We start from the raw sequence: 27468 nt of genomic DNA, 5'->3' as shown, positions 1-27468 counted from the left end.
GACTGTTGCTAAGGTCCTAAAATGACAATATGTCAGTCATCTAAATTCTTCCTTAATAAATAGCTAAGTCTTCTCAGCTGTGAGAAGTGTAATATTTTCAGAGGACTCTCCAGGCTCCCAAACCTGCAGCAGCTTGGTGTTGTAGGAGCCTCGTCAGGGAAGAAAAGAGCAAACCAGCTCAGTTAGAGCCAGTGCCAGTCCTGGTGCCAGCCCACTGGCTGCTGCTGTGTTTGTGTCCTAAAATCCTTGCCTGAATAAACACTGCTGCCACTGTGGTGAACCTCTGCATTCTGCAATGCCTTGCACAGGAGACAGAGATCGTATGGATTGGTGCAACCCCTCAGGGGTTACTGAATCCCAGCACCAAAGGGGCTCCCCAGGCTGCTAAATCATCTCTGACTAAATTCACAATCTCTTCCTGCAGCCCTAATAATAACAAGGAAATGCCTCCATTGTTTAGCCTTGATGGTGTCTGAAAAGCTGGCCCATGTCCAGGCCAAGGGGTGGAATTTCCCTGCCCAACCTGGATCCAACAGCCACCCCTGCCCAGGGCAGAGCTTCTGCCCCCAGGACCTGGTGGAGGCACAAAAGTTTAACTCAACTGATCTTCCACCCTTGCTGGCTTGGTTGCTTTTTAAACTCTTCATTCCCTCCTTCCCACACAGAAAAGATCCCCTGGTTCTTGAGACAGCCCTTGGGCAAGGATGAAGTATTAACAGGAAATTCACCTTCTCTTTGTTACTTATCTGAAAAATAAATGACTTCAGCATTTCATTATGGGTCTTGGCACAGATTAGCTTTTAACGATTCCTGTGCCCTGATTGATTTGGAAGTGGAAAGATAGTTGGTTTTGCTCCCAACTCCAGCTTTGGGAACTGAGTCTGGGTCAAGGGGAGTAGTTGGATGTTTGCAAGAACAGTGTGGTGACTGCTGTCAGCTGGGACAAAGAGGTGCTGAGTTAACTCTGCTGCCCTTAACCCACTGCAGCCTGTTGAGGAAGTTTTAGGGGAAAGAGCACCCAGCTGTGTTGGCTCTGCTGCATTAACATGCAAACAGCTTTTTACACCTCAGGAGATACTGGTGTGAGCAGGAGAGCTGGCATGTAAGAATAAACATTACTCAAGCTAAAGCTGCATTTCAAAGTGAGAAATTCAAACTTACTAAAGAGTAAGTTAGAACTGGGATTTGCATTTTGGAGTGAAGGCCCAAAGAGATTGCATAAGTGGCTGATGAAGTAAATGTATGAATATGCCCAAGGTGACAGCTCAGAAGACTTGTTCAGATCTTGCTTAAACTTGGATACTTTCTTGGAAATTCAAGTGAGAAAATTATCAGCCCAAGAGGCCAAGATGATAACACTTAAAAAATAAAAGGCCTGAGTCCAAATTCATGCGAGTATCATCATTTTAGCCTAAAAGGACTATTATAAATCTAGAGCCAGCCTATAATCCTTAATTAAGTGGTTCTAGGTTTGTACTATGACAATTTAAATGTATATGTGTGTGTGTATATATACATATGCACAAGTATAATTTATAGCCAGTAGTATCTGAGAGTGTGCTGAAAAATATACATTGGCTCAGGCTGAAAGCTCTATTTCACCAGCCTCACCATGTCACTCATGGTGAGACATGTAATTCCACAGCTTTTTCTCACATTTGTACCCGTTTTTGATTTTTCATAATTCTTCTGTGGAGTTGGCCAACACGCAGTTAAATCTGTGTCTGTGTCCAAAGAGACTCCTTGCATTCCAGATGTCCTGTCAGTAGGCCACCACTCTGGGGTTGAACATGAAATACAAATGTGCAATAGCTGATCTCTGATTAACCACTTGGTATTTCAGCAGATCATACAGGACCTGAACTAAACAACTAAAACAAAGTTGATCCTTTGTGCTCAAATCAGGCTGAGACTGTGCCTTCAGGGCATTGCTGTGACTGTAAAATAACAAGGGGCATCCTCCCTCCCTTGACTGTCCACACAGACCACCAAAACCAGGATTTGCAATGGTATGGTATTTGGAAAAGCTGGGGAGTTCTGTTGCACTTGTGCAGGGGAACTGGTGATGTAAAATAGGAATGCAAAAGGAAATTGGGAGTTTTGGAGGTTTTTTTTTTCAGGATTTTTTTTTTCAGGGGTTTTTGGAGCCCCAGCTCTGGGTGCAGGCCCTGACCCCTCAGGCTGAGCCTCTCCAGCTGCACAGGGAGATGAGGAGGCATGTCTGCCTCCTGCCTTTTCATGCTCCTCAGCATAGGAGTTTTTGGGGAGGAAAAAACCTCTTATAAATAGATAGAGTCACACTAAATGTGCACTGCTGCTTTGCTGAGCTGTTCTGGCTCTGCAGTGCTCCCTAACCCACAGCACGTTTGTGGCAGAGACTGCGATGGCTGCTGAGGCAGCATGGAGCATGTGGCTGGTGTGAAAATCACCAAAGGTAACTCATCTGGTAGCCCAATAACCTCAAATAATTCAAATTTTAACTCAAATAACCCAACCCCAGCTGCTGGCTGTGCCATGGAACCCTGGCTCCCACTAGCCCAGAGCAGAGCGTCAGGGCTGCTTTGCCAGTGGGGCTCTTGGAAAGGTCATCTCCTCCCAGCATCGGGAGCAGGGTGTACAAGGGCTGTAAAAATTACCTTTTTTTCTTACAGTGAGTTGCCTTTTGCACCGTTAAAAGAGTGGAGATACCACAGCACAAGGGCAGAAATAGCCCCACTTCTTCAGGTATTACCCTGCACCATTTCCAGGGGAACTCACAGCTCTCTGTAGGGTTTTGGAGATGCTGCTTATGCCTCCATGCAGCCCTCACTGACACAGACATCTGAGCAGGAATGGAGACAGCCCTGAAAACCCAGCTCTGCATGGGCATGGCCATGCCCTGGGCACAGAGCAAGGATTTCCCTTGGGTGCACTCCCTCGCCCTTCCGGCCCTGCAGACATGCTCGGGCAGCTGCAGCGAACCCGGGTCACTGCACACACCCCAGCGAGTCCCAGGGTCTGAACTAACAGCCAGATCACCTGAAAAACACCCCCACAGCCTGCCAAGGGCTGAGTGAATCATGCTGAGGAACCACAGAACATCTGGGTTAAAACTCATCTCGTTCCACCCTCTGCCATGGGCAGGGGCATTCTGTCAGGTTTCTCAAAGCCAAGTCCAACCTGGCCTTGGACACTTCAGGGATGGGGTATTCCTGGGATGGAATGGTTGTGAGGTGTTTGGGGTTTTCTGGTTTTGTTTTTGGTTTTGTTTTGATTTTTTTTTTTTCCTGCAAGAACTCTGAGTAATTCCCCTTGGCATGACTCTCCTGCCTTTTGTCCGTGCATGAATTCACAAGTCACAGCTGGGTTGCCCCAAATTTGTTCTGGTGCAGTTCCCACAATAACAATTCCTGTTTGAGAGTGGTTTCACAAATTGCTGAACCAGACTTTGCTTTAAACACTCCCTCTGCCGGCTGTACTGCAAATGATTGACTTTTAATTAAAAACCTCAGAGTGGAATTAGATTTTTGTGAAATTACTAGGTTGACAGGAATAATTCCTTTTATTCCTTTACCATAACCCAAATCCCATCTCTCAATGGCACTGAGTGTCCTGCACTTGTCCTGACACTGGCATGGTGTTTGTGGGACAGGGACTTTTCTAAACCACCAATTATTATTGCTGTTTTACGTCTCTTAATATAAAATTTATTCTCTCCTTTAACAAATTTTGCCTTTCTTATACCCCTAGACTGTCTTATGATGGGAAGTGTTGGGGTTTGAGATTCTGCTTCAGAAATGAATAGTTGTTGTAATGTAAGTATTCAGTGTTCTCTACATTTTACAAAATCAGAAAAAGTTATTTAAAATAATGTGTCTGTAAAAGCAGCTTTTAAGGAGCCATTGCAGGGTTTCTTGTCTTGGTTTTATTTTGCCTGTGTTCCTGCTGAATAGTTGATAAACACTTTAAAATGCTGTAGAAAATAATTTGGAAAAAATAACAGATTTACATTAGGCATGAATTTAGTCTCACATTAATGATGTGCTGCCAGCTATTCAGATGACATTTATAAAAGAAGTTAAATGCCATTGGCTTAGCTCCAGAAAAACTGGAAGAGTGAGGAGAAAACATGTGTCTCCCCTGAGGAGGAACAAAATAAAATATGGCCCAGCTCCAAAGAGTTTTCTAAGTGTGAGGCAAGGAGCAGAACCCAGGCAGGTGGGATGCAGAAGCATTTTGGGATCCAGCTGTGTCAGGCACACCTGGGTCAGGCACAGCCCCAGGCAGCCCCAGCAGGGGATGTGGTCACAGCCTCACTCAGCTGAGGGAAGCACTGCCCTGCCTTGCCAAGCCCTGCACAGTCAGATGTTTTATGATATCTGAGAAAATATTGCTGGGAAAAAATGTTTTATGTGGCCCAGACTGTTTTTAATGCATTCACTTTCATGCATTCAATTTCATGCAAGGAGTGACTCTTGCTTGCTTACAAAATAGGGTTGTAAGTCCTTCAGAAGCATTTTTCCCCCACCATTTTTTTTCTTTTTTCAGCAGGAAAAAAGCTTCGTATTCTGTGAAAGGCACAGGAGCCTGCTGGACAAAATGGGAAACTCCCCCACATTAGGATATTTCAAAAGCAATGCTGCTATGATCCATAAATGAGAGAATGTGGACAGAAAATGGGTTGCAAGTCAGAAAAAAAGAATGTGAAAGGAAGGCAGACAGGAACAAAAAAGAAACTTGGACTTTTGCTGACTAAACCAAATTTCAAACATACACACAACCTACAGACACATAAAAATGTGTTTATACATCAGAATGGAGAATGGGAGTTCTGCCAGGTTTGTCCACTCTTCAGCACCAGAAGTGGTCACCATTAATCCTTTGGCAGAAATGAAGTACAAGGAGGTGACCCTCACAGCCCACAGACACACAGAAGTCTCCTGCCTTGAAAACAATCAAAAATCAGACTGGAAATGCTCAGAAATACAAAACCAGTTGTCCTCGGAAAAATAAAATAAGTCACAGGTATATTTCACTTTATTTATTTGTTCTTCATTTTGATAGCACATCTCAAATTACACTTGGTAATGAGATCTTACAAATCTTTCCCCTGCTCTGGGACAAAAAGCAAAAACCACTCATGCATAAGGTATTGAATGCATTCACATCAAGTATATTTTATGTTGGGCTTTTGAACATCATAAATACGAGAACATTAAACCAGCTGGTTTTAGATTTTTTTTTTTAACAATATAATTGTTACAGATCATAGCACCTTAAAAGGTTTAACAAGTTTACCTCAAGCTTCCAATATTTTTATTTTCAAAAGTTTCTTCTACAGTTTGGTAAGAGATCAAAAAATACAAAGGCCCAAATGCTTCAAAATAATGTTTTAAAGATGAAGTATTTGTATTTACTTTGTGTTTAAACTCACAATGGCATTTCTGCTTTGACTGGGAATGCAGTTCTGAAATTACTTAGATGAAGATTAGGAAATTCAACTTATTCGTGATTTTTATGCATCATGAAACCTCTTGAAAGAGGTCTGGGCTTCCAGAAATGTTGAACACCCATCCTTTAAGAGGTCCTCAGCTAGAGAGACAAAATCTCCATCTATTCCTGAAAATATTAGCCAAAATACTGAGGTACTCACTAATATAATTCTCAGGTCTATGAAAGCAGGATAAGAATGACTATAGATTCTGTTACGCAAGTTGATTTTGCCTTTTTTTTTTTTTTAAAGCTGTCATCTGAATGCTTCTATAGCCTTCAGGAACAAGATATTTTTGCAATATCTTTATCTCTATCTAGGGACAGAGTCTAATTGTAGAAGGGGAAGAAAAGCTACCTATAAAAGCCAAGATCATGATAAGAAAACAAATTTATTACAAGTCTTCTCTGATAAGACTCTACCATGCACAGGTGAAATATTGCTACAAACACTTGCTCTGATCCTACATCGTGCCCTAAACTGCCTTGTGAAATAACCAAGGGATGAAGGTGCAAGATGCACCCAAGGAAACACAAAAACACAGGAACAAATCCAGGTGTTGTAACATGGGTTAATCTTAATCCCTTGCTACCAGGCATCTGCTTTTTGTAACCCTGAGTCAGTTCCTAGGAGCTTGCAGCAACACAGCTGGAAACAATCCTAAACTTTCAATTTGGGGCATGGGCACTGCGTGCAAAGGAGACCAAAGCACAGGAGGAGGAAAGCTGGGTTGGGACTCACACTCAGTTCAAGGTTTGCATTGAATTTGATCAGTGCCTTGTCTTTTCAGAGCTGGAACTCAGACCTCTTATTTCCCCATCTTGTAGGATCCCTCAGGTATCTCTGCAGCTCTCAGGTATTAAACCACATGGCTGCAAGATCAAAGTAGTCCAGATGCTTTGACAGAAGTAGTTAATAGTGTGCATCACATCCACGTGGTGCTGAGGTCTCAGCCATTGCACCAGGCTGCTGACAGCTTCGTAAACACATTCACTCCAGTTATAAACTTATTTCTTGTGCCAAGATTTCAGTGTGCTTCAGTGCATGAAGGAAATTTACAACTGACTCTATGAATATATGTATATATATATATATATATATGTATATATTCCAGCTCTCCCTTTCATTTCACTTAAAAAAAAAAACCAGCAGCAATTATATTTTAAATTCATAACAGGTATTTATAACTTAGCTATAAACAAATGCTAAAGCTTTGCAGAAAGCTCTCAGGAAAACTAATTATTTTAAGATTTTTAGGAATATTAACCATTTTCTTCCAGTACCACAGTTAGACTATGATATATAATCATAGTATATCTATGTATTATACTAATGACAGTAAGTAGATATAAATTGTATTTTTTCTGACATGGGTTTACTCTTTAAGCGGGAAACACAAGAAGAAGCCTGTTGTTATAACTCAGTATAGTGATTGTTTTTTTTACTATTTTACTCATAGTTTAAGGTCAGGCAAATGTAGCTGTCTCCATATAAAGGGAAAGGACTCTGGGGCAGGTTAGGAACATGTCTTTTGAATAGATACTACTTTGGTTGCTGTCTGTTTAAAGCATACAATCTATGAAGTTGTGTTTATGGGGAAAAGGAGGAAAGGGTTTAAATCCAGATAAAAAGTTTGAATTCCTCTGCAGTGTTAATTTGGTTTCTTGATCAAAATTTATTCTGATTCAGATTGTCACTTGGTTGCTCTAATTCCACCAAGTCTTTGGAAATGCTAAATGGAAGGAGAATCTGGGCCACTGTTGAAAAAGCTTTGCCTTGTGATCTCCATGTGAACAATGCTGGGAATGAATTTTGGCCTGCATGACTGAGCTGACATCCAGGCCTTGTCTCATTAATGGTTTTTCTTAATACACACAACCATGTTAACAACCTGGTGTTTCCAGGAAGCAGTGATTCAGCAAAGCCATTCTCCTATTTAATTTAAATCCCAGTGAAAGGCTCTGTATGTATTTTAAATGTCAGAAGGCAGTTTGATCCACCAGAACCTGATGGGGGGTTTTTGAAGAACTTTTCAGACTCCTGCTATAAGGAATGACTTAATGAAATTGCCTTTGCCATGATCTCCAAAGGTTAAGAAGCCTCACCTTAGGGTTCCTGACAGGAACCAGAACAGAGGGGAGCAAACTGCTCAGCAGGACCCAAGCCCAGCAGCATCCCTGAAGTAGGACAGGCTGCTCTGAGCCAGCTCTTGGAAAAGGATGGAAAGTCAAAAGCCATGGGAGCTGCTGAGTGCCTGCAGTCCCATTCACATCTGTGTGCTTCACCCATGCCTGAAAATTCAGCTTCACAGCTCCACTGTGAGGTAGGAAATTACTGCCTCCCTTGCAGAAGTGGGGTGTAAGGAGATGACCTTGCTCTCCTGGGGACCCACAGGAAATCTGTGGTAAAGCTGCGGATGAATTTAATCTCCCACTCTCTCCTCTTTGCCTATGGGCTTTTGACACCACCTTCATTTCTGCAAGCTGTGAGCAGCCTGGGCAATAGACAATCACAAAGTGGTTTCTCTCCCCTGTCCTGCCTGTCTGAACTCTACAGACTGGCTCAAACTACAGAGATTTGCTGCCCAGTAGTGAGATCACCTTACCTAGAGCAGTCTACAAGACAGACAAAGCTCAGCTGCAAAGCTCAGCATTAAATCTTCTGTATAGACTGGAGCCCACTTGTATTCGCTTGCTTTCCTCCTTTCACGAAGCAGGAAATACAATAAAAACTACAAACACAAAAGAAAAGTCAATGAACAAGAACTTCTACTATTAATTACAAATATTAGTGCAAACCACACAGCAGACTATTTGTAGTAAAATCAGTATTTTCTGTAAGGAGGTCATACAACTGAGGCTTTAAACACAGGTGAAGTCACATCCTTTAGCCAAATAAGTAGTCAGCTTTGAAGGTCACTCACACAGGAAACCTGGATTCTGCTGCTACACGTAATATTTTATCTTACCTATTTGTGTGTATGCTATCATACTTCTAATTGAAAATATATTTAGTCCTTTACCTTTTTAAAATATATTTATTAAAAGGTGGTAAAGACCAAATTCCAAAGCCGAATAACAGGCTTGGCTAAGAGACTCATCTAGCAATGTTTTAACTGTCTAGAAGAGCTTTTTCAAAAATTATTTTTAAAAATTTAAATGAGCTGTTTGTCTAAGGCTAAAAGCCAACACCTAAACCCATGCTTGTCATTCAAATTCATGGCCCTGCTGCCCGGGCTTCTCACTGTGACATCAGATGCTCAACACTGCTGAAAACAAGCTCACGTTTTTTGCATATTCAGAAGTAGATGTTGATGTTGGGATTTATCTACCATCACTTCAAAGCCAGGGCCTTTCTACCTAATTAAGAGTCAAAGCTTGAAAGCTGCAGCCAGGTAAGAATCCTGCAAGAATCCTGATCTCCCTGCTCAACACGTGTATATGTTTGGCAAAAGACATCCTGGAGAAAGTGGAAAAAAGATTGGTTTGAAAAAATACTTCTCAAAATTCTCTACTGGGCAACGCCAATGGAGCTAGAAAACGCTGCAGGTAGCGGTCTGCAGCAGAACAGTGAAGTCAGAATTCAGAAAAGTGCACTTTTTGATCATTTGCTCTTCCGCCAGAACAGACACTGCAGCCACCCCCCCACCCTTCCCGTCACAGGTTCTCATCCAGCCACTTGATGTAGCTGTTCCTGGTCTGCACGCCAGCCGAGAAATCCGTGGGCCACATGGTGAAGATCATGCAGCCGTGGAAGCAGTCGTGGAAGCGGTCGAGGGTGACGGGCACGCCGGCGCGCTCCAGGCGCGCGGCGTACATGGCGCCGTCGTCGCGCAGCACGTCGTTCTCGCAGATCAGCACGTAGGTGCGCGGCTGCCGCGCCAGCGTGGCGTCGTCCGCCAGCAGCGGCGCCGCCCGCACGTCCAGCAGCGCCGGCAGCCGCTCCACGATGGCCGCTGAACCCGTGGCCTGCACCACGGGCTTGTAGTTCTTCTTGAAGGAGGGAGGCAGCAGGGATGTCCAGTTGAGGCGCGTGCGGAAGGAGAGAGCCGGGCCCACGTTGAGCGCGGTGTGGTTGTTGACGAGCAGCTCGCGAGCCAAGTCGTAGTTGCCGTTGATGTAGTCGATCCAGTAGCTGATCATGACGTAGCGAGGGAGCACGGGCATGTTCATGTTCTGCTGGTAGGAAGGTGTGTTGAAGTCAAAGGCTTGGAGGACTGGATAAATCAAGGCCTGCAGTTTCGGTCTGACAGGCAAATCCTCATCTTTGCTAAGCTGTGGGAAAAACACAGGACAGCGTTAAGATTATGAAGAAGATAAATACGCATATCAATGTGGTACTTTAGAAAAGCAAACATTCATTGAACAGTTTTAGAGTGAATTCTGCTCTTCTACATGTAATGTGGCTATTTTGTCTATTTACAGCCCGATCTTTTTCTCCTCTCATAAGATGGCCATTCAGGCAGATCCAGCATCCTGCTCCCAACAGAAATCAGTGACATCAGTTTATTGATGGGAGTAAGAAGAAAAAATACGTGTAAAGTGGCATTTCTCCAACACAGTGCCCAGCTGAACAGGTGGCAACAGCAGGATTTCCTGAATCAAAGGAGCTACTCTTGCTTTTAAGAGCTTTCCATGGATTTTTCTTCCATGGATTGATCTAATTGGTTTTTTTCAGCCAATGCAGATTGCTGGCATCCACAATTTCTTCTAGCAAAGGTTCACCTGTGCACCTTCCTGTGTCTGCCTTGACCTGCATTTGATCTGAGTCTCTCAATTACAAATTTGGTGCTCTCGATTGCTTTTATTGGAAGAGTCAGCAAACTCTTTGTTTCATCTGCTACACAAGATATGCAGTGCCCTATCGTGTCTCATCTGGTTTAAAAAGAATTATGCATCAGGAAATTAAATTAGGAATGCTCTTTTGAAAATGTGGTACTATCATGTTTATCAGTCCTCAAAATTGAAGCTTTTTTTGTAATTGTCTCTTATTAATTTTTCCACTCTAATTCAATATTGCAAGGTTGTCATGATAATTAGTTGTCTGGACATGGTATCTGCTTTCTTATCACTAATGGTTATGGAAATAGGAATAAGTTAGTAATAATAATATTTCATTCAACTGTGAAAAATATTACTTGCCTCCGGTCTCCTTTAAACTCTTTACTAGATCAAACTCAGATTACATTTAAACTGCAGATACACAAAAGAAATGTCCTTAAAATTGCAAAATGCTAGAGGAGGACAATTTAACAGAAGAATTAAGCACCATTTACTGTATATTTTGTCCTTCATTTGTATTTTAAAGAAATAAAAGCATATTTCCTGAGACGATTATCTAAAAATAGGCAACCATATTAAGGAATTATGCCTACTTGGAAAAGGAGGAGTTCACCAGCAAAATAGGTAAAAAAAAAGTAATTTAGCTATTTGCTCTTCAACTCTGGTCCATAACAACTTGTGACTGTAAGAACACATCACAATTTATGAGATTCATATAGTGAATGAGTCACTTTACTGAAGAAAAATGAGCAGATTGTGACTTTCTACCATTCTGTTTTCAGGCGTGGCACATCACCTTGTGATGGTGCAGCACAAAGATCCTGCCAGCCTCTCTGGGCTGGACTGCTGTAGTGCAATACAGAACATTCAGTGGATGTTACCTGCTGGCACACAGCAGCTGCCAAATTCCCTCCTGCGCTGTCCCCAGAGATTGCAATTCGACTGGGGTCCACTGAATACTCAGCTAAGACATCAGGCTGCAGGAAATGCTTTGTTGCACGAAGCGCATCGTGGTACTGCTCGGGGAACCACACCTCGGGCACCAGCCTGTAACTGCAAAAGGAAAGGGATGAGAAACAATTGTTACCTCTGCTTTATTGTACTGGTGTTATTGTAGCTCTCCTTTAGGATTTACAGGTGATACCAGATAACTCTTACTGGAAGTAAGTAGTTCATTAGGATAAATAGTACAGAAGAAATAGGAGATGTGTAATAAGTATGTAAGACTTATTCTTATAATTAATGTTTTAATTTGGAAAAATTAAAACGAGCCTACTAGACATTAATAATACCAAGATAGCATAAAATGGTGCAGCACTTTGCTAGAATTTCCCAGTGGAGGATTTTAATCATTTCATTCACACCCTTGGCAAGAGAGGCATTACACCCTGCCTGGTTTTGATCCAAATTCCCACCTTAACAAGTACGAGGGTGAGTAAATCATACACGCCCAACATGCTCCTGTTTGGCTGAGCCAAACACCTAAGTGCTTCTGCTTCCCAAATTTTTACTGATGTCAGGAGAGAATAAACCTTGCTATCCATCTGGGCCATGAAATGAACAATAGCCAAGAAATTAAGTAATGCTGATTTTCTCCAGTGCAACAGAATACAATAATTCCTTTCCTCTGTCAAGGAGAGGAGCAGAAATACACCCATTGGACAGCACAGAGAGCAAACAGTCTACCAGGAAGAGCCAGCAGCTGAATCCCACACATGAGGCTTTCTCAGCTTCCTAATAACAGTGCAGGAGAAATCTGTTTGTATTTACCAAATAATTTCACATCCAAGAGTTGTTACTGGGCCTCATGGTACAAAACAAAGTTTTCAGTTTTTCAAACCACAGATTTTACACTTTCTCAGTAAAGCCTAGCCAACCAAAATTTAGTTCTCTGACTCAAAACATCTCTAAGCTAAAGAAGTTTCATATGCAGAATAAATTTTAAACTTAAGATTACAACTTTCAAACTCCAATTGTGACCTGCTGTCAGAAAGCAATCTTTATCTTGTATATACAGGAATCTGAGAGTGTCCTTTGGGAGCTCCTTGCAAAACAGTGTAACAGTAAACTGTGCATAGATTGTGAAAGTGAGATGTGCAATTAGACCAATGAAGAATCCAATTAGACTTGCCTAATTGAATACACACCCCTTGATTGAAGGATGTAATGATTAAGAAGAGGTAATAGTAACTCAGTGCAATAGAATGATATCAGCATAAATCAGAAAATGAATAATAAGGAACTTTTCAATATTGTGATTGCTGCTTGCCTGGAATAACCAACAGCTGCTTTTGTAGTTTTCCTTGTTTCTAATAATAAATACCAAAACAGTAAAAAAAATAAACCAACACCCCCAACCCTTTAAAGTACACTATAATAAGCATTAAATGAGTAACATCAACTCCATATAATTAAGTTGCAATTAGATCCCAAAGCTTGAGCATGTAATGAACTGCAGGTGGGAAACTTGAGTAATTTTATCAAGTGTTTGGGTTTAAAAAAGAAAATATTGAAGTTGACAATAAAGATGGGAACAGTACCAATCACGTTGGAGTCATCTAGGTAATGTATTTAGCTAATCAAGAGGTTTGTTTGTCTTGGAATTGTCCAGCATGTTAAAAAAGCAGCCCTGCTTCTCTGTTGTCTGGCAGTCTTCTGCTCTTCAGGGAAGCACAAGACTTAAAAGAGAGGACTGGAACAGTGGGAGATCGCAAGAGCAGCAGGAAACTGCCAGACCTCACAGTGTATTCTAAAATAATTAGAAAACCAAATGAATTTCTGATACCACTCCAATTTGTTTTAATTTTAAAAGGATAAAGGTATCAGGCTGGTACAGAAAATTACTGTCCAAATTACAGCCTTATAGAGAAGCCACTAGCAAAGAAGAAGCTAAAAGAACTATGTTACATATTTATAATACCTTAAAACTACTTGATCAGTTTTAGATTACTCACTCAACAGAGACAACAACAGCGTTCAGAGATTCAGCCATGATTCTGCAGAGATTGTTGTAAAGGCTTGTTCCTGGTAGGGAAAGACATGGTGTTAGTGACATGTGAGTCAATAGTCACAAAGCTGTCATTAAGCCTTCTCAGAAAACATACAGCAATCTCACAGATATAAGCAAAGTAAGTGATAAATGACATCAGCCCACAACTGCTCAAGTGCCAAATCCATACTACAGCAGCAGGAACGTAATTTATCAGAATTTCAGAATCCTGTAGTCTAATGCTTTTCCTCATCTAATTCTTGGTGACTTCAGACAAGTTATTTCACCCACCTATCACAATTTTTTCCTCAGCTGGCCAAAATCTAAGGCACCCAGTGGTTTGGGGGATTTTACACCCAGAGAGGGTTACTGCTGTATGAGTCACTGCCTGTGGTTTATTTTATTACAGCATGCATTGCTTTAACTCAAATGAGTTGCCCTATTAATGTCAGCTGAGCTACTCATTTAAGGGAGGATTAATCACAGCTATCCTATTTATCAGAGGACTGATTATCTTTAATTTTGTTCCTTTCCAGTTACTTAATTGTTGGTTCCCAGTACTATAAAATATACTAGGACACGAAACGTTTTCTAAAGTATCCAGTCTTAGAAATTAATATTTAGTTGTATCAATGTGTCATTAACTTCTGCACCTTGGACTAAGGGATACATCTGACAAAGACAAGCTATAATCATTCTGACAAAGTGCAGCAATTTAATATAAACTTTTGCACAAGAGTCATATGCAAACTATTAAAGAACAATGATGCAGGCAGGAGGTTAACAAATATCCTTTAAGCAGGTCTGAGAAAATCCATCTCAAAGCACAGTTCCTCTGTAGGAAGAGGAGTAAAATATTTAACTGCTGCAGGACAAGGAGACTGGAATTTCCAAAGGCATGTGAAGGCCACATTTGAAAGTTATTTAGCAATCTAAATCTCACTCAAATCATGGTCTGAATGACTTGTACATCCAGAGTCCAAATGCAATCAGTACAGGCTGTGTTTTGTATCATTTTGTAAAAATCCATTGATGCTCTTTTTCTGTAGAGGAAGCTGTAGAATCAGGGCTGTATAGACTTCAGGAAGTCATGGGAACAATGGGGAAGGAAAAGGGAGAAGACTTCTCAGATCTGGATCTCAGAGCATCCACAGGAGCCACAAGCCCTTTCTCTCCCTAGGCTGTTTTCCTCTTGTACAATGTGGAAGGAATCAGTGGTTATCTTATCACTGCCTATAGCTGTACCTCACTTCCCCTGATCATGTTTGTGTTTTCCAAGTTAATGGAGTAAACAGCATTAAATTTCCAGGTAATTATGCTAGTGGTGGCTGTAGTCCTTAAGGAACAACCCGAAGAGGAACCAACCTCTACCTGTTTCCCTCACACTCCTCCTGCCTGTGCTCAGCAGTGTGTATTCCCAGGTAGGTGTTATTTAAGAACCAAACATTAGCAAGGCTGTTGCATGCAGTGTAGATCAGCTCAGTCTTCTGCTAATTATTTTCTGAAAATGGGGAAACCCACATAATTTTCTCATATGTAGCCACTGGAACCTGATCACCAAGAACTGACTTTTGCACATTACCTCAGAAAGTGAGGGACTGGCCCAAGCAGCCCATTGGCATCACAGAAATTTAATCAATAAGCTATTTTTTCCTTTCAAGATGTAACAAAATGAACCTTTTGGTCCTATTACAGCTCACATATATCACAAGATATGCACTTCTGCTGTGTGGTCTTGATATTTTTCTCCCTCTCTCCTCAGACTTGACCCACCAGAGTGGAGACAGTCACTACTGAATTCAGGTACATCTTAGCAAAATTGCCATTCCTGGCAGGAAAAAGAGCTTTTGGCTTTTCCTGCTAGGAGAAAAGCAGACTTGAATTCTTTTTAATTACTGGCAGACACCTACTTGCACTTGCCAAGGCCCAGCCCCCTCCGTGGATGTAAACAACGCTGCGCTTGAGGTTTTCATCTCCCTTGGAAGGAGGTTCAAACACTCTCACTTCCACGCCATCAAAAACAGCATCCGTGATTTTAATGTCTTCAGAGGAGACAGACTTCAGCTTGTCAAAGGTGCAAATCAAATAATTCAGAACTGTCAAGTGGTGGCTGAGTCTCAGAGAGTGAATCAGGTGACACTAGTGGGAGGAAAAGAAGAAAAGAAATTTCTGTTACTTCAGAGCATATCATGTGCTACCACACTGATGTGCAATACAGCTGCCTTCAAAGGGCAGGTCCTATTTGATTCTTACAATATTCACTGGAAAATGAAATTTTATTACGAACCTCTAATGTTTTTAAAGCTCTATTAAAACAAAACGCTGCCCATAGAAGATTTTCTGTGGAAAAATAAAATTAAACCGTGAGCACTTCGTGGATCAGAACCATGGACGAGCACTTGGATCCTTTAAAAGATGCCTTGGAAGGGGACAAACCCTCATGTTCCACTAGGGGACTTATGAAGCTCCTCAGACTGGTGCCAGCAGAGGGCAATACTACACAGGCGATGTTTTTTGGTGGAAAAGTTTAAAAATGCAGATTATTTCTCTTGTTCCACTGCAAAGCCTAAGTCTTTCTACTTCCAAATTAAGAAAAGTTCCCAAGGACTGCAAAGAAATTTGGAAACAGGAATAGTCTTGAAGGAATATAATGGTATTTTTTGGTTTGTCCCGTGTTTATCTGCTGAATGGGGAAGGATCTGAAACACTAGTCAAGAACAACAGTAGGTTGACACTTTTTTCCAACCCCAGAGACTCCAGTGTGTTACTTTTTTATGTGATTAAAACACTATGAAAGTGAAGAATGAGCTGATCCTTTTGCCTCCTTATGGTAGAAGGAGACAGATTTTATCCCCTTTAGCTATCCAGGACTTTTACTTTCATGTTAATTTTAAAATTTTGCCCTAACTCAATTAGAAACCTGTTTCTCTCAGTAACCACGACTGGAATTCAAGGCACTGCTCCACTTGGAAATAGTCATGACCTGCTCCCCACACATGACCTGCTCACTATTTGTACTGCATACCTGTTCCCATGCATGGTGCACCAGGGGTGGCAAAAGGGCAGCCAAAGGACCACAGGGCCGACAGTGTCCAGACTGACCTTTTAAAAGGAAAAGTAGTGGTCTTTCCCCTGTAGCTCTGAAACTGGGTAACCAGCAAGGCTTTGTACAACTTTCTCAGGCAAGGCAATGGAGCTGGGAGGCAAAATTAAGGCAAATATTTAATATATACCTGTAGGAACACTACCACTAGGAAAGCTGTCAGCTGAGATCTTTTATTTTATGTTCAGGGACCAAATACTTGGAACAAGAGGTGTCCTGTTGTATAGGGCTTTTCTACACACACCCACATTTACAGTGTGAATTCTGCTAGTCCCACTAGTGCAGTGCAACCTGCTACAAAGAATTCAAGATGCTCACACAGAGTGAGCAGGGTCACCCAGGTACTGGTCTAACCACATTCACCTGATGAAGAACAGATAATTCCCAATTTAATCTGTACAAACCCCCCTCCAGAATAAAAGCAAGCTTTGAAGCACTCAGCTTCCTCTCTTCCAAAGAAGATCTTACAGCCACAATCTCTTACATGTAATTTTTTTTTCAGTCCTAATTAGTTTGAATGTTAAAAATATGGAAGTATTTCCTTTCATTCAGGTTCTGTACAGGAAAGGCCCTGCACAGCTCCCACTGCAGACTGCTGTAGAAGAAAAGACAAGTTTGATATTTAAAAAAAACCCCAAAATTTACACCAAATACAATGGGTTGTTATGTGACCTGGGAGAGGAATCCATTTCCAAAACAAGTATTTAAAAAAATTATTTTCTTGCTTTAACTTTTGGTAACATCACCCTGCTGAGATGGCTTAGTAGGAATTCAAATTTTAAAATGTTTGCTGCTTTTTGGATGGGATATAATTTCTTCATACTGCAAGTCTTTTCTCTGGGAGAAGAAACACAAAATATCCACCTGGCAGGAAGAAATGCTGAATTCACAAGGCTATTTGTATCTCTGAGTTTCAGACCATGTTTTTCTCCCACCATTACTTAAAATTCCCACAGGAAACCCCAGGACTAGTTTGAAATCTGAAGAGCAATGCATCTGTTAATAATCTGGCACACAACTTTTTTGGCTGCCACTGATGTACCCACATGAAGGTCTGATCCTCTCTGTGCCCTATGGACGTTCCCAGAGGAGGTACCTATCCCCTGGGAAGCACTCTCAGAAATACTGCTCAAGAAAAGAATGTTTTTGTAGATTTTATTTAGCCTGACTGTGCTGCAATAGATGTCTTGTTTTTGTTTTCTCCCACTTTAGTTTGCATTCTCTGAAGACAAGATTACCACATGTTCCCTGGAATCAGGAATGTTTTGTTGTCAAGGCTAGTTAGTGGTATTTACCAAGAACTGTTTTGCCCCTTTCTTCAGACCACAGAGCACCCTGGCCATCTGCAGCCTACCATGGACTTTCATGCTCATTTCCCCTAGAATAGATCACTCTTTCCAAGAATCCATAAACCTGGGAGAGATGTTTTCTACATCAGCACACAAAGGCAACAGTCCTAATTATTTATCAGGCATGGGCAGTTTTCTGCCAAGTATTTATCAGATAGATTCTTTGTCAGTCAATCTGCCTAATCAGCCTATTGGCTTGTTATTCACAAGGCATCAGGATTGCATTTTTTGCTGGCAAAGAGCCAGTCTTGTCCAAAGTTCTCACAAATAAATTTTGTCCTTTCCTCTCTCTAAATATTAAAAAAAACCCCTCTATCATATCTTAGCAGTCTGTCCTAATACTCCTGGCAGCAGATGTGGTTGGCCAACTCTCCTCTAGGAGTGCCTTGCTGCTCCAAGCAGCCCTGCCCATGCTGATGCCCGTTCTTCCCTGGCACCTTTCTTGTGGTGCCCCTGGAAGCCTCAGAGCATGATCCTGCTGCAGCAGTTAAATACAAACCCAGCAGAGCCAGAGAAACACTAAACTTCAGTCATGTCACCACCTTACTGATACTCCACGGCAGGAAAGAGGAGCAGGAGAAAGGATGGGACCAGCTCTTTGGGCAGCAGCTTGAATCCAGGGTAAAACTGGAATTGCTCAGCTCATGTGAGCAAGAATAGGTTTGATCTGTGCTGGTAGCTGTGGTTTTTACCACAGTTATTACAATCTGCAGGGCTGCTGCAGGTTATCAAATTTAACACTTCAGTATATTTGGGGATTATATGCGGATGGAGAGAGAGGAGAGGAGAGGAGAGGAGAGGAGAGGAGAGGAGAGGAGAGGAGAGGAGAGGAGAGGAGAGGAGAGGAGAGGAGAGGAGAGGAGAGGAGAGGAGAGGAGAGGAGAGGAGAGGAGAGGAGAGGAGAGGAGAGGAGAGGAGAGGAGAGGAGAGGAGAGGAGAGGAGAGGAGAGGAGAGGAGAGGAGAGGAGAGGAGAGGAGAGGAGAGGAGAGGAGAGGAGAGGAGAGGAGAGGAGGTGCTGTAATACTAAAAGTTTGCAGAAAGGAAGAAAACATAAGGAAAAGGGGGAAGTAAAGAGACTACAGGAAAGAAAGAGGAGATAAAAATGAAAAGCCTGTGGGCAACTGGCCCAGAACTGCTGTGCCAGCTACAGGCATAGCACATTGCTCACTCTGGGTCACAGCTGCAAGTTTTGCACTACAACAAAATCTCCTTTTCTTTTGCCAGGACATTCCCATGACTGAGATTTTAAGGAAAGGACTATGCAGACACTCCCAAGGGACTAAGCTGTTCAAGACTGACACTTTCCTTCTGATAAACTATTTGATACGGGGTGCCAGGTACTGAAAGATTGAATTGATGTAGGAGAAATTTTTCAGTATATGAAGAAAGGAGTCAGGGCAGAATGAACAAAGTACTGCACCAGTGAGGCACCATTACTTCACCTTTAACCACCAATATCTGTCCCTAAATTATATGGAATCTTCTATTGGTCCCTCAGCTGATAACTTTATTAGGAAACTCACATCCCTCAAGGACGTGAATTCCATACTCGTCATGTGTTCTCTATTGCAAAAAAAGTAACCCAAAAGTTTTTGCTGCAGATGTCCAGTAACCTCTAACGCTGCTCAGCACATTGGGGCTCTCTGTCCTCAGGCGACTTCCTGGGCTAACCCTGGTTTTGCCCTTTACCACGGAATTATTGCGACAGGTCAGGTCGCACCAGCACTCCCAAAGCAGCAGCTGCTGCCTCCAGCGCCCTCCCAGCCGGGCAGAGCCAAGGTCCTGCACGGACCTTTCAGCCTTTGGGGTGACCAGGAACTGGGCAAGCAGCTAAGGCTCTTTTTACATCCAGCACTACTTGGGACCCAGCCAAATCTCCCTCATGACTCAACTGAGTAATGATGCTGGAACTGCAAGGCTGAACTGCCTAAAACTCAACTTCCTACCTTAAAAGACACAGACATTACAGGCAGTTCTGGCATTGCTTTGAAAAGGACAGTTCTATAAACATTAAGAGGCCAAAATGCCAACATAATGTCTATAGTCAGTAACAGATTAGTGAAAAACAAACAGCATTATTTCCACATTTAGCTGTGTGTGCAACATACTGTTTTGTGTGCATCTTGGGCAATTTACCCTGTTTAAGGGTGATTTTACAAAAAGATTTCTCAATGCAAGTGTCTTGTTGCCCAATAAAGAACATGTCTTTTTAGTAACATTAGATAAGAAAGTTTTCAAAAACAAATGCTCTTAGTTTTATGAAATTCCTTTAGAACTAAAAAGAAACCAGGAAGACTTTTTTCAGTTTATTAATTAGAAGCAAAATCTAGATTACACTGTAGTGTAAGGTTTTGTGCACATACCTATTCAACCATGATGATCTGCTATTATAGCAACCTAAGTTACCTGTTCCTGCAAGTATGCCTTACAGTGTGGTTCAGTTTCTGCTCAGGTGCCAGTGCTGTGAGACCCACCTGCCATAACTAAAAACCTGTTTTACTGTACATGAATTCTAAGACTGTTGTTGCATCCAAACACATCAACAACTTCACTGCCTACAACTATGACTTACATCTGTCCAGAAGTCACACTCTGAAAAGACGTGGTAGAGAGAAATTAAAATGTTAGAAAGAACTAACACTGTTTTCTTTACTCCTAAATGTGGATAGCCCATAGGTGATTTTATTCCAGTAGTGAGTAGAGAAGCACAAAGGAAACACTTAGCTGATGAGAAGTTTTCTGCTTGCTTTCTTCCATATACGTCTGATGGCCTCTGTGCCAACCCATTTATCCTTCCAAACCTTTGCTAACAGTTGTCCCAATTAAAAAAAAATCCCTCCTTCCTTGCTCTGCACCAGAATAGCAAGTGTCTCAACACAGGTGTTCAAAAATAACTTATTTCAAAGGACTTGAATCAACATATGCTGCACTCTTTCCTCCTCTAAGGGAGAGTGGTTAGAGGAAGAAGTAAAAAATGCCTGTTATCAATGCTGCTGTTACAGCAGAATTACAAAGTATTGCTTCAGACACTTCAAAATAGACATCAACTGAAAAAGTTACTATGGTTAAATCTATGGCTCAATCCCGTAATTAACTTTATGTGGCTTCCCAAATTTCATTGAAGCTGAGTTCTGATGTACATATATATATATACACACACACAAGTTTTTAATTTCTAACCTCAAATTGTGTTATATGAGTTTTACATAAAAACGTTACCATGCCCCAGTTTGAGACACGTGATGGGCAAATTACCCTTTCTTAGGTAAGCATCTTCACATCAATTCATTAGTATCATTAAAGTTTCAGTTTCTTTGTTTTCTTTCCAAAGCACCACAGGGCATTCGAGAAGGCATAGGAACAAGGCTCTGAAAAGTCATCTCAATTTTCAGCTCCTTCACTGGAACTTTTGTGACCTCAGAGAAGTACTCCAGCTCTTCCTACCTCTGTTTTCCCCCAGTTTAAGACTTAAACTGATACTTTAGCAGTATCAGTTCCCTTGCAGAAGTTCTCTTCTGTAGTATGTTTTGAAACCTACTTAAAGAAACTGCCCTATAAACATTACACACGTTTTAAACCACCTGATTATCCTTGAACGTTTGTTGGAGTCTCACACTGAGCCAGGACACTGACTCAGTCCCAAGCTTGTAAAGAAATTTATAGCTGCCTGGGACAAAACTCTACATGCAAACGTAAAAACCTTATCATTAGTACACTGGAAGCCAGTGACAGCCCTACTGTGTTTTATTCACAGTGATTATTAACGCACTGAGCAAACAAACGCATTATCCCTAACAAGAAATGGTCACACTTAATCATCAGAGTCTTGACAAATCAATTTCAAAATAAGTGAAAGACAATTAATTTATTTCATTCACGTGAAGTTTGTGAGGAAAAAATACATTTCAGAGATTTTAAAATTAGAAAGGTATTTCTGTCAGTTATCAGACCTATAAAGCAAAGTAATAAACAGCAAGCTGAAACACATTCAGAAGTGGGTGAAAGTTCAACAATCTCACTGAGAGAAACGTTAAACTATTTGGCCTTGAAATAGCTGATAGACAAAGAAAGAGGAAGCTGACCTCTAGAAAAGGACATACACTTTATTATATATATATATATATATATATATATATATATATATATACAAAAGCTGCCAAACAAAGTAAATATACAAGATTAACTTTTACAGTCCTACCCTTGATTCACAAGAGCTCCCTCCTAATGACAGTCCTTTATTCCTGACTGTGCTGCCTCAGTGTTAGAAAGACTTCTGAACACTTGGAAAGCACCTTCTCTTTCTCTCCAGAAACCAATGTCCCAAGGCTCACCTGTTGTGTGACTGAGGCACCTCTAACTACTCACCTCCTTCATGCTTCTGGGTAAAACTTACTCATCCCTTTGGTTTGCAAGTGATATTACAGGAACTGTTACTTGCTTAGTAATTTTTCTCACTATTGAAATTTTTATTTCTAAGGCCAGAGATGTAAACAACTAAGAAATGGCCACTCTCCCCTGACAAAGTCTTCCCTGTCCCAGAGAGTGGGGCAGATGTCAGCACCTCAGCCCTGCCACCAGCCTGCTCCAGCTGGCACCCACCAGGCTTTGTCCTGCCAGCTCCTCCTGGGATTATGACCTCTAGAATATCTCAAAAGAGATATTCCTCAGCCTCCAAGCTAGAGGCACCAGAATCCATCTACAATCCAACACATCACATAAATAAACTGGTTTTGTAGCTGAGGCAGCAGCAATGCACATATATATAGCCACAGTCATACCTTTCCTAAAGTTAGGTCTCCTTGAGCCAGGGTTCTGGCCTTGATTCAGGTGTTTGTGGACAAACCATGACATTGTGTTTTGCAGGCAGCATTCTGTGCAGGCACAATGGCCCTTCTGTCCTTACTTACCAATGAATTAGGGCAAGCTGAGCACCTACAGTTCAGTCACTCGAGTTAAAAACATGAAGCAAGTGAATGTCAGGCCTTAGATTTTACTGCAGAATTTAAGCTATTGCATTCTTTTCTTATCATACAGGAGGACATACAAGTGACTAGGTTTTGTCTGTACAGTGAATAGATTTTATCATTTCATCCTAGAGGCATGCTTTGATACAGCTATACAATTGGACCTAAGGTGTCCCAGGGGATCAGATAAGTGATCCATTTAGTCCCAGCCTCTGCCTCCAAAGGTGACAACCAGAGAAGCTATTCAGGAAGAATATACAAGTTTGGACACTGTGTGTGATCCAGTGTCCTCTAACCACTACCCACCATTACTGCATTAGGAACGTAGCAGGTAATTCCCACCTAGTCCATTTATGAGCCCTCTTGTCCACTAACTCATTTAATCCCTTTTTGAAGGGATCATAATCTGCTCAAAGTACAAGCTTTTGCACATTCCAAAACAATTCAGTAAACTGAAATTAAGAGTAAAACAACTTTCAATTTTCACGTACACTGTGCCTTACATCATTTCTATCCGTGACTGACCAGTCCTTGTGAAAGACTGGATACTATGAGAAGAAAACAAACTTCCCAGCTAAAGCCATTATCAAAAATTTTACCATCTCTGTTCTCTTTCATGTCAGCATAAAAACACTGGCAGAAAATAAGGGAGAAATCATTAAGTGAGAACTGCTTTGTGACAAAAAGCTAGCATTCAGAGAGCTCTCTTTAGGCGAGGCTGTGCCCGGAGTCCCGGGCAGCGCTGGCAGCCGGCGGTTCCGAGCGGACAGACGGACGGACGGACGGACGGACAGGGGCGGCACCCGGGCTGTCCCGTGCGGCGCTGCCGCTGCCGCCGCGGAGCCAGCGCTTACAGAGGGACACGAGCCCGCTTCTCCTCCTGCATGCGGGACCGGCCGCAGCTCCGGCCGCCGCACACGCGATGTCACCGAGCCGGGCTCTCCCCGCTCGGCTCCAGCCACAAGGCAGCTCCGCGGACCGGCTGTGCGGGGGCCGCTCCCGCTGCGCGGATGCCCCGGGCCGGCACCGTTACCGCGCTTCCGACCGCCCCCGGTGCCGCTGCGGGGCTGTCCGCCCGCCTCCCCCGAGCCGGGGGGCCGGGGCCGCCTTACCGTCTGCTGCACCGCCCGGAAGGTGGCATCCAGCAGCATCAGCTTCCAGGGGTCGGACACGGCGCCGGGCAGCGGCAGGTACACGTAGTAGGCGGACAGGGCGGCCAGCGCCGGCAGCAGCACCCAGGCGGCCCGCATCGCCTCCTCCGCGCCGTGTGCGGCCGCCTCGCCGCGCTCCCCGCGGGGCGCGCACCGCCCCCGGGCCGGCCTCCCCCGGAGGAAGTCCCGGCGCTTCCTCCCGGCCCGCCGGCCGTGTGCCCGGCCGGAGCCGAGCCCAGAGCCCGCCCGGCGCCGCCCTGCCCGGGCCTGCCCGCCCCCCGGCCGAGCATGCTCGGCGACCGCCGCCCCGGGGCACCGCACCCGCCCGAGGCCGCCGGGGGACGGGGCTGTGCGGACACACGAGGAGCGGGATGACGGAGCTCCTCCATCGCGCTCTCGGCCAACAAAGGCATCCACATCTGCAGTGCTGCCTCTTGGCACCCCGTAACCACTGCTGACATCTCATTCCCACTGCTGACACTGCTGTACCCACTGCTGGCACCCTGTACCCACTGCTGACACCCCGTACCCACTGCTGGCACCCTGTATCCACTGCCGGCACCCCATACCCACTGCTGACACCCCATACCCACTGCCGGCACCCCGTACCCACTGCTGGCACCCCATACCCACTGCTGACACCCCGTACCCACTGCTGGCACCCTGTATCCACTACCGGCACCCCGTACCCACTGCCGGCACCCCGTACCCACTGCTGACACCCCGTACCCACTGCTGGCACCCCATACCCACTGCTGACACCCCGTACCCACTGCTGGCACCCCATACCCACTGCTGGCACCCTGTATCCACTACCGGCACCCCGTACCCACTGCTGGCACCCCATACCCACTGCCGGCACCCCATACCCACTGCTGGCACCCCGTACCCACTGCTGGCACCCTGTATCCACTACCGGCACCCCGTACCCACTGCCGGCACCCCATACCCACTGCCGGCACCCCGTACCCACTGCTGGTACCCCGTGCCTACACCTGACCCCTGTACCCACTCTCAAACGCTTTGCCCACCTCAGGCTGAGTGGTTCTGTGGGGGCTGACCTGGCAGCAGCCAGCCCAACCCACAAGCAAACCCCACCAGTTTCATGGTCGCAGAATGGTTTGGGTTGCAAGGACCTTAAAGACCATCTCATTCCAAACTCTCTGCCATGGACAGAGACACCTTCCACTAGACCAAGTTGCTCCAAGCCATGTCAGAGCTGGTCTTGATTTTCATATTTAGGGTTGTAGCAGCAGCAGATGTGTGCGGTGACAGCTGTTTGCCAGCAGAGAACAGGAATATCAATGTTCAGGTAGGGTTGGTCCTCCTCCACTGAGCCCAGAGGCTGAGAAGGTGAGATGAAGGCTGCAATAGTTCAAGTCACTTTGAGAGGATCTCAGATTGAAGGTGTTTCCAGAAACTCAGAGACACCCTTATTTTACCTGAAGAAACCATACTGTTTTCCATTGAGCACATCACAAAATTACTCCAGAAAGATTATTTGTTTAAGGTATGTTTATTTTGTAATTTTGTTTTGGACTGGGAGTTTGTTGTGGTTTTCATTTCTTTACCATGGGTCAGTAACAAATTTTGGTTTAACATAGTAATATTTCTTGTACCTAAGACAGGAGAAAGAATTTAAGTATATTTTTTAAAATCAAACACTAAAGAGTTCAGCCTTTACACAAGTCATTACTTAGTCACAGTCCTATCGTCAGCAAATTAAAATACTTATTTAAATAGCCAGATTCACGTACATTATTAATCCAGTACAGGAAAAAAAAAAAAAAAAAAAAAAAAAGAATGAGCACCAAACTTAATACTGACAATAATTAAAAATTAATTCATAATACTAAAAGGTCACATAGAAATATAAATAGAGTCCTGGAAAGCACAAGTTTCCTTTAAAAGTTGACATGAAAACGTAATATAAGAAAAATATGTTTCTACAAACTAAAAGGTCAGCTTTTAGTGGAGCGTTCCTGGAACTGAAGTACGACCTCACTGATTCTAAAGATTGCAGAAGAATGTTTCTGGAATGAGTGAGAAAGTCAGGCCCTCAAGCATCTCTAATCTTTTTTAGTAACAACAAGCAAATGGATTTTCTGTGGTTTTCACAGTTCTTTTGGGTGGACTACAGAAGGGATAAAACAAGCTTTGCCGAGAAAGCAGCAGAGGGTAAGTCCCCTCCAGATTTTTATTTTTCTGTATTATTTTGTGCTCACACCTTCTCTTTCACCTTGTGCCCTGCTCCTCTGCCTGCCTTGCTTTGCTTACCCCGTTCCTTTGCTTTCCCAAGCTCCTGCCCCTAAAACCCACACTCAGCATACCGAGTGTAAATAATTGGTACCCATCTCTTCCAACAAAACTCATTGGTCCCCAAACTCTGGCAAAACTGAGCCTCACTCCTCTCCAGCTACTTATCTCCTCAAAGTAGGAATAAAAAGGTTGGATGGGATTTTTCTGAGGTTTCTCATGCTCCCACTGACCCCCCACATACATCTGGTGCTTGATCTCTCCCCTTCCTCGTATTTTGAAAACTGCTGCCCACATACATCTGGTGCTTAATCTCTGCCCTTCCTCATATTCTGAAAATGGCTGGCTAAACTGAATCAATGGCTCTTTGAGGAATCTTGTCTTCCAGGTGCTTAAAGAGAAGTCAGTTGATTGAAAAAAAAACCCAAAAACAACCCAAACCAACAACAAACCACTGTGGTTTGAGAAAGATCCCTTTGTTAAAAAAAATGTAAAAGATAAATGAAACCCCAGGATGCTTGCAAGACATCATGGGGCTGGCAGTTTACCTATGTAAACTCACACCCTGAAGCTAAGGAAGAGACCCCAAATTCCTGGGACCCAAAATTCCTGGGAAACACAGGGCACCAAGGTTTCCTTGGACCTCCTGGGGTTCCATCAGCTTTTCCAGTGTGGGCTCCTTGTCTTTTTGCCACAGGTGTGAGATCCCTGCTCTCAGGCAGGCGTCGTGTCAGGATTTATTTAATGATTTAATCTCCTGAAACTTTCTCCCTGTGGGTGTCACTGCTTGAAGAAAGTATTTAACTACAAAATAAATGTTACACTCCTGGGTTACTGATGCCTTCTTAACTGGGAGGAAGGGCAGGTTTCAGCTGCATGTTATATTATTACATTTCACAGAACACAAAATAATGGGTGTTTCTATTTCCGAGCCTTTTATAAGAAAAGCACTTTGATGTTTAAATGTCAGACATATGAAAAATAGTAATTATTTGGTCATCAGTCCTGTACTATTCTTTAGTGAGGATAAATGCACTTGCTTAAAAAACCCAACAACTTAGCCATGTTTTTTAAGTGATTAATGCCTAAAATTTGTCTATGTTCTGTTCCTGGGACTCCAGGTTCACCAGAATAACCAAAGTGCTTTATCAGTTTGTAATTCTGGATTTTCAGTATGTTGGAAAAAAGGCTAATACAAGTCACTCCCAAATGCACAGGGACCCTCTATTTATGTACCACACCTCTATTTATTTATTTATGTATTTGGGTATTGATTATATTATTTTTTAAACTTTTAACTGAGAAGTGATGCATCTTATTGCCTCATTACTTCTTATTACCTCTTAATCCCTTGTCCAATTAAATATGGTTCTCCTGTCTTTGCAAGCACATTTTATACAGACT

The 27468-nt window shown here is 43.0% G+C and overlaps 1 protein-coding gene across 1 annotated transcript; it reads right to left on the bottom strand.

Moving 5' to 3' along the window:
* Positions 1–5005: 5005 nt before the first annotated feature.
* Positions 5006–24025, bottom strand: NCEH1 (neutral cholesterol ester hydrolase 1). Its single transcript, XM_021548200.2, has 5 exons — positions 23770–24025; positions 15151–15379; positions 13206–13275; positions 11133–11304; positions 5006–9744 (listed from the first exon to the last, which is right to left on the bottom strand). The coding sequence occupies exons 1-5, from the start codon at positions 23905–23907 to the stop codon at positions 9127–9129; spliced, it is 1227 nt and encodes a 408-aa protein (XP_021403875.1). The 5' UTR covers positions 23908–24025; the 3' UTR covers positions 5006–9126.
* Between the last annotated feature and the right edge of the window lie 3443 nt (positions 24026–27468).

This window comes from Lonchura striata, chromosome 10 (genome assembly GCF_046129695.1).
Source record: "Lonchura striata isolate bLonStr1 chromosome 10, bLonStr1.mat, whole genome shotgun sequence".
Lineage (NCBI taxonomy): Eukaryota > Metazoa > Chordata > Aves > Passeriformes > Estrildidae > Lonchura > Lonchura striata.
This window is presented reverse-complemented; position numbering and strand designations above follow the sequence as displayed.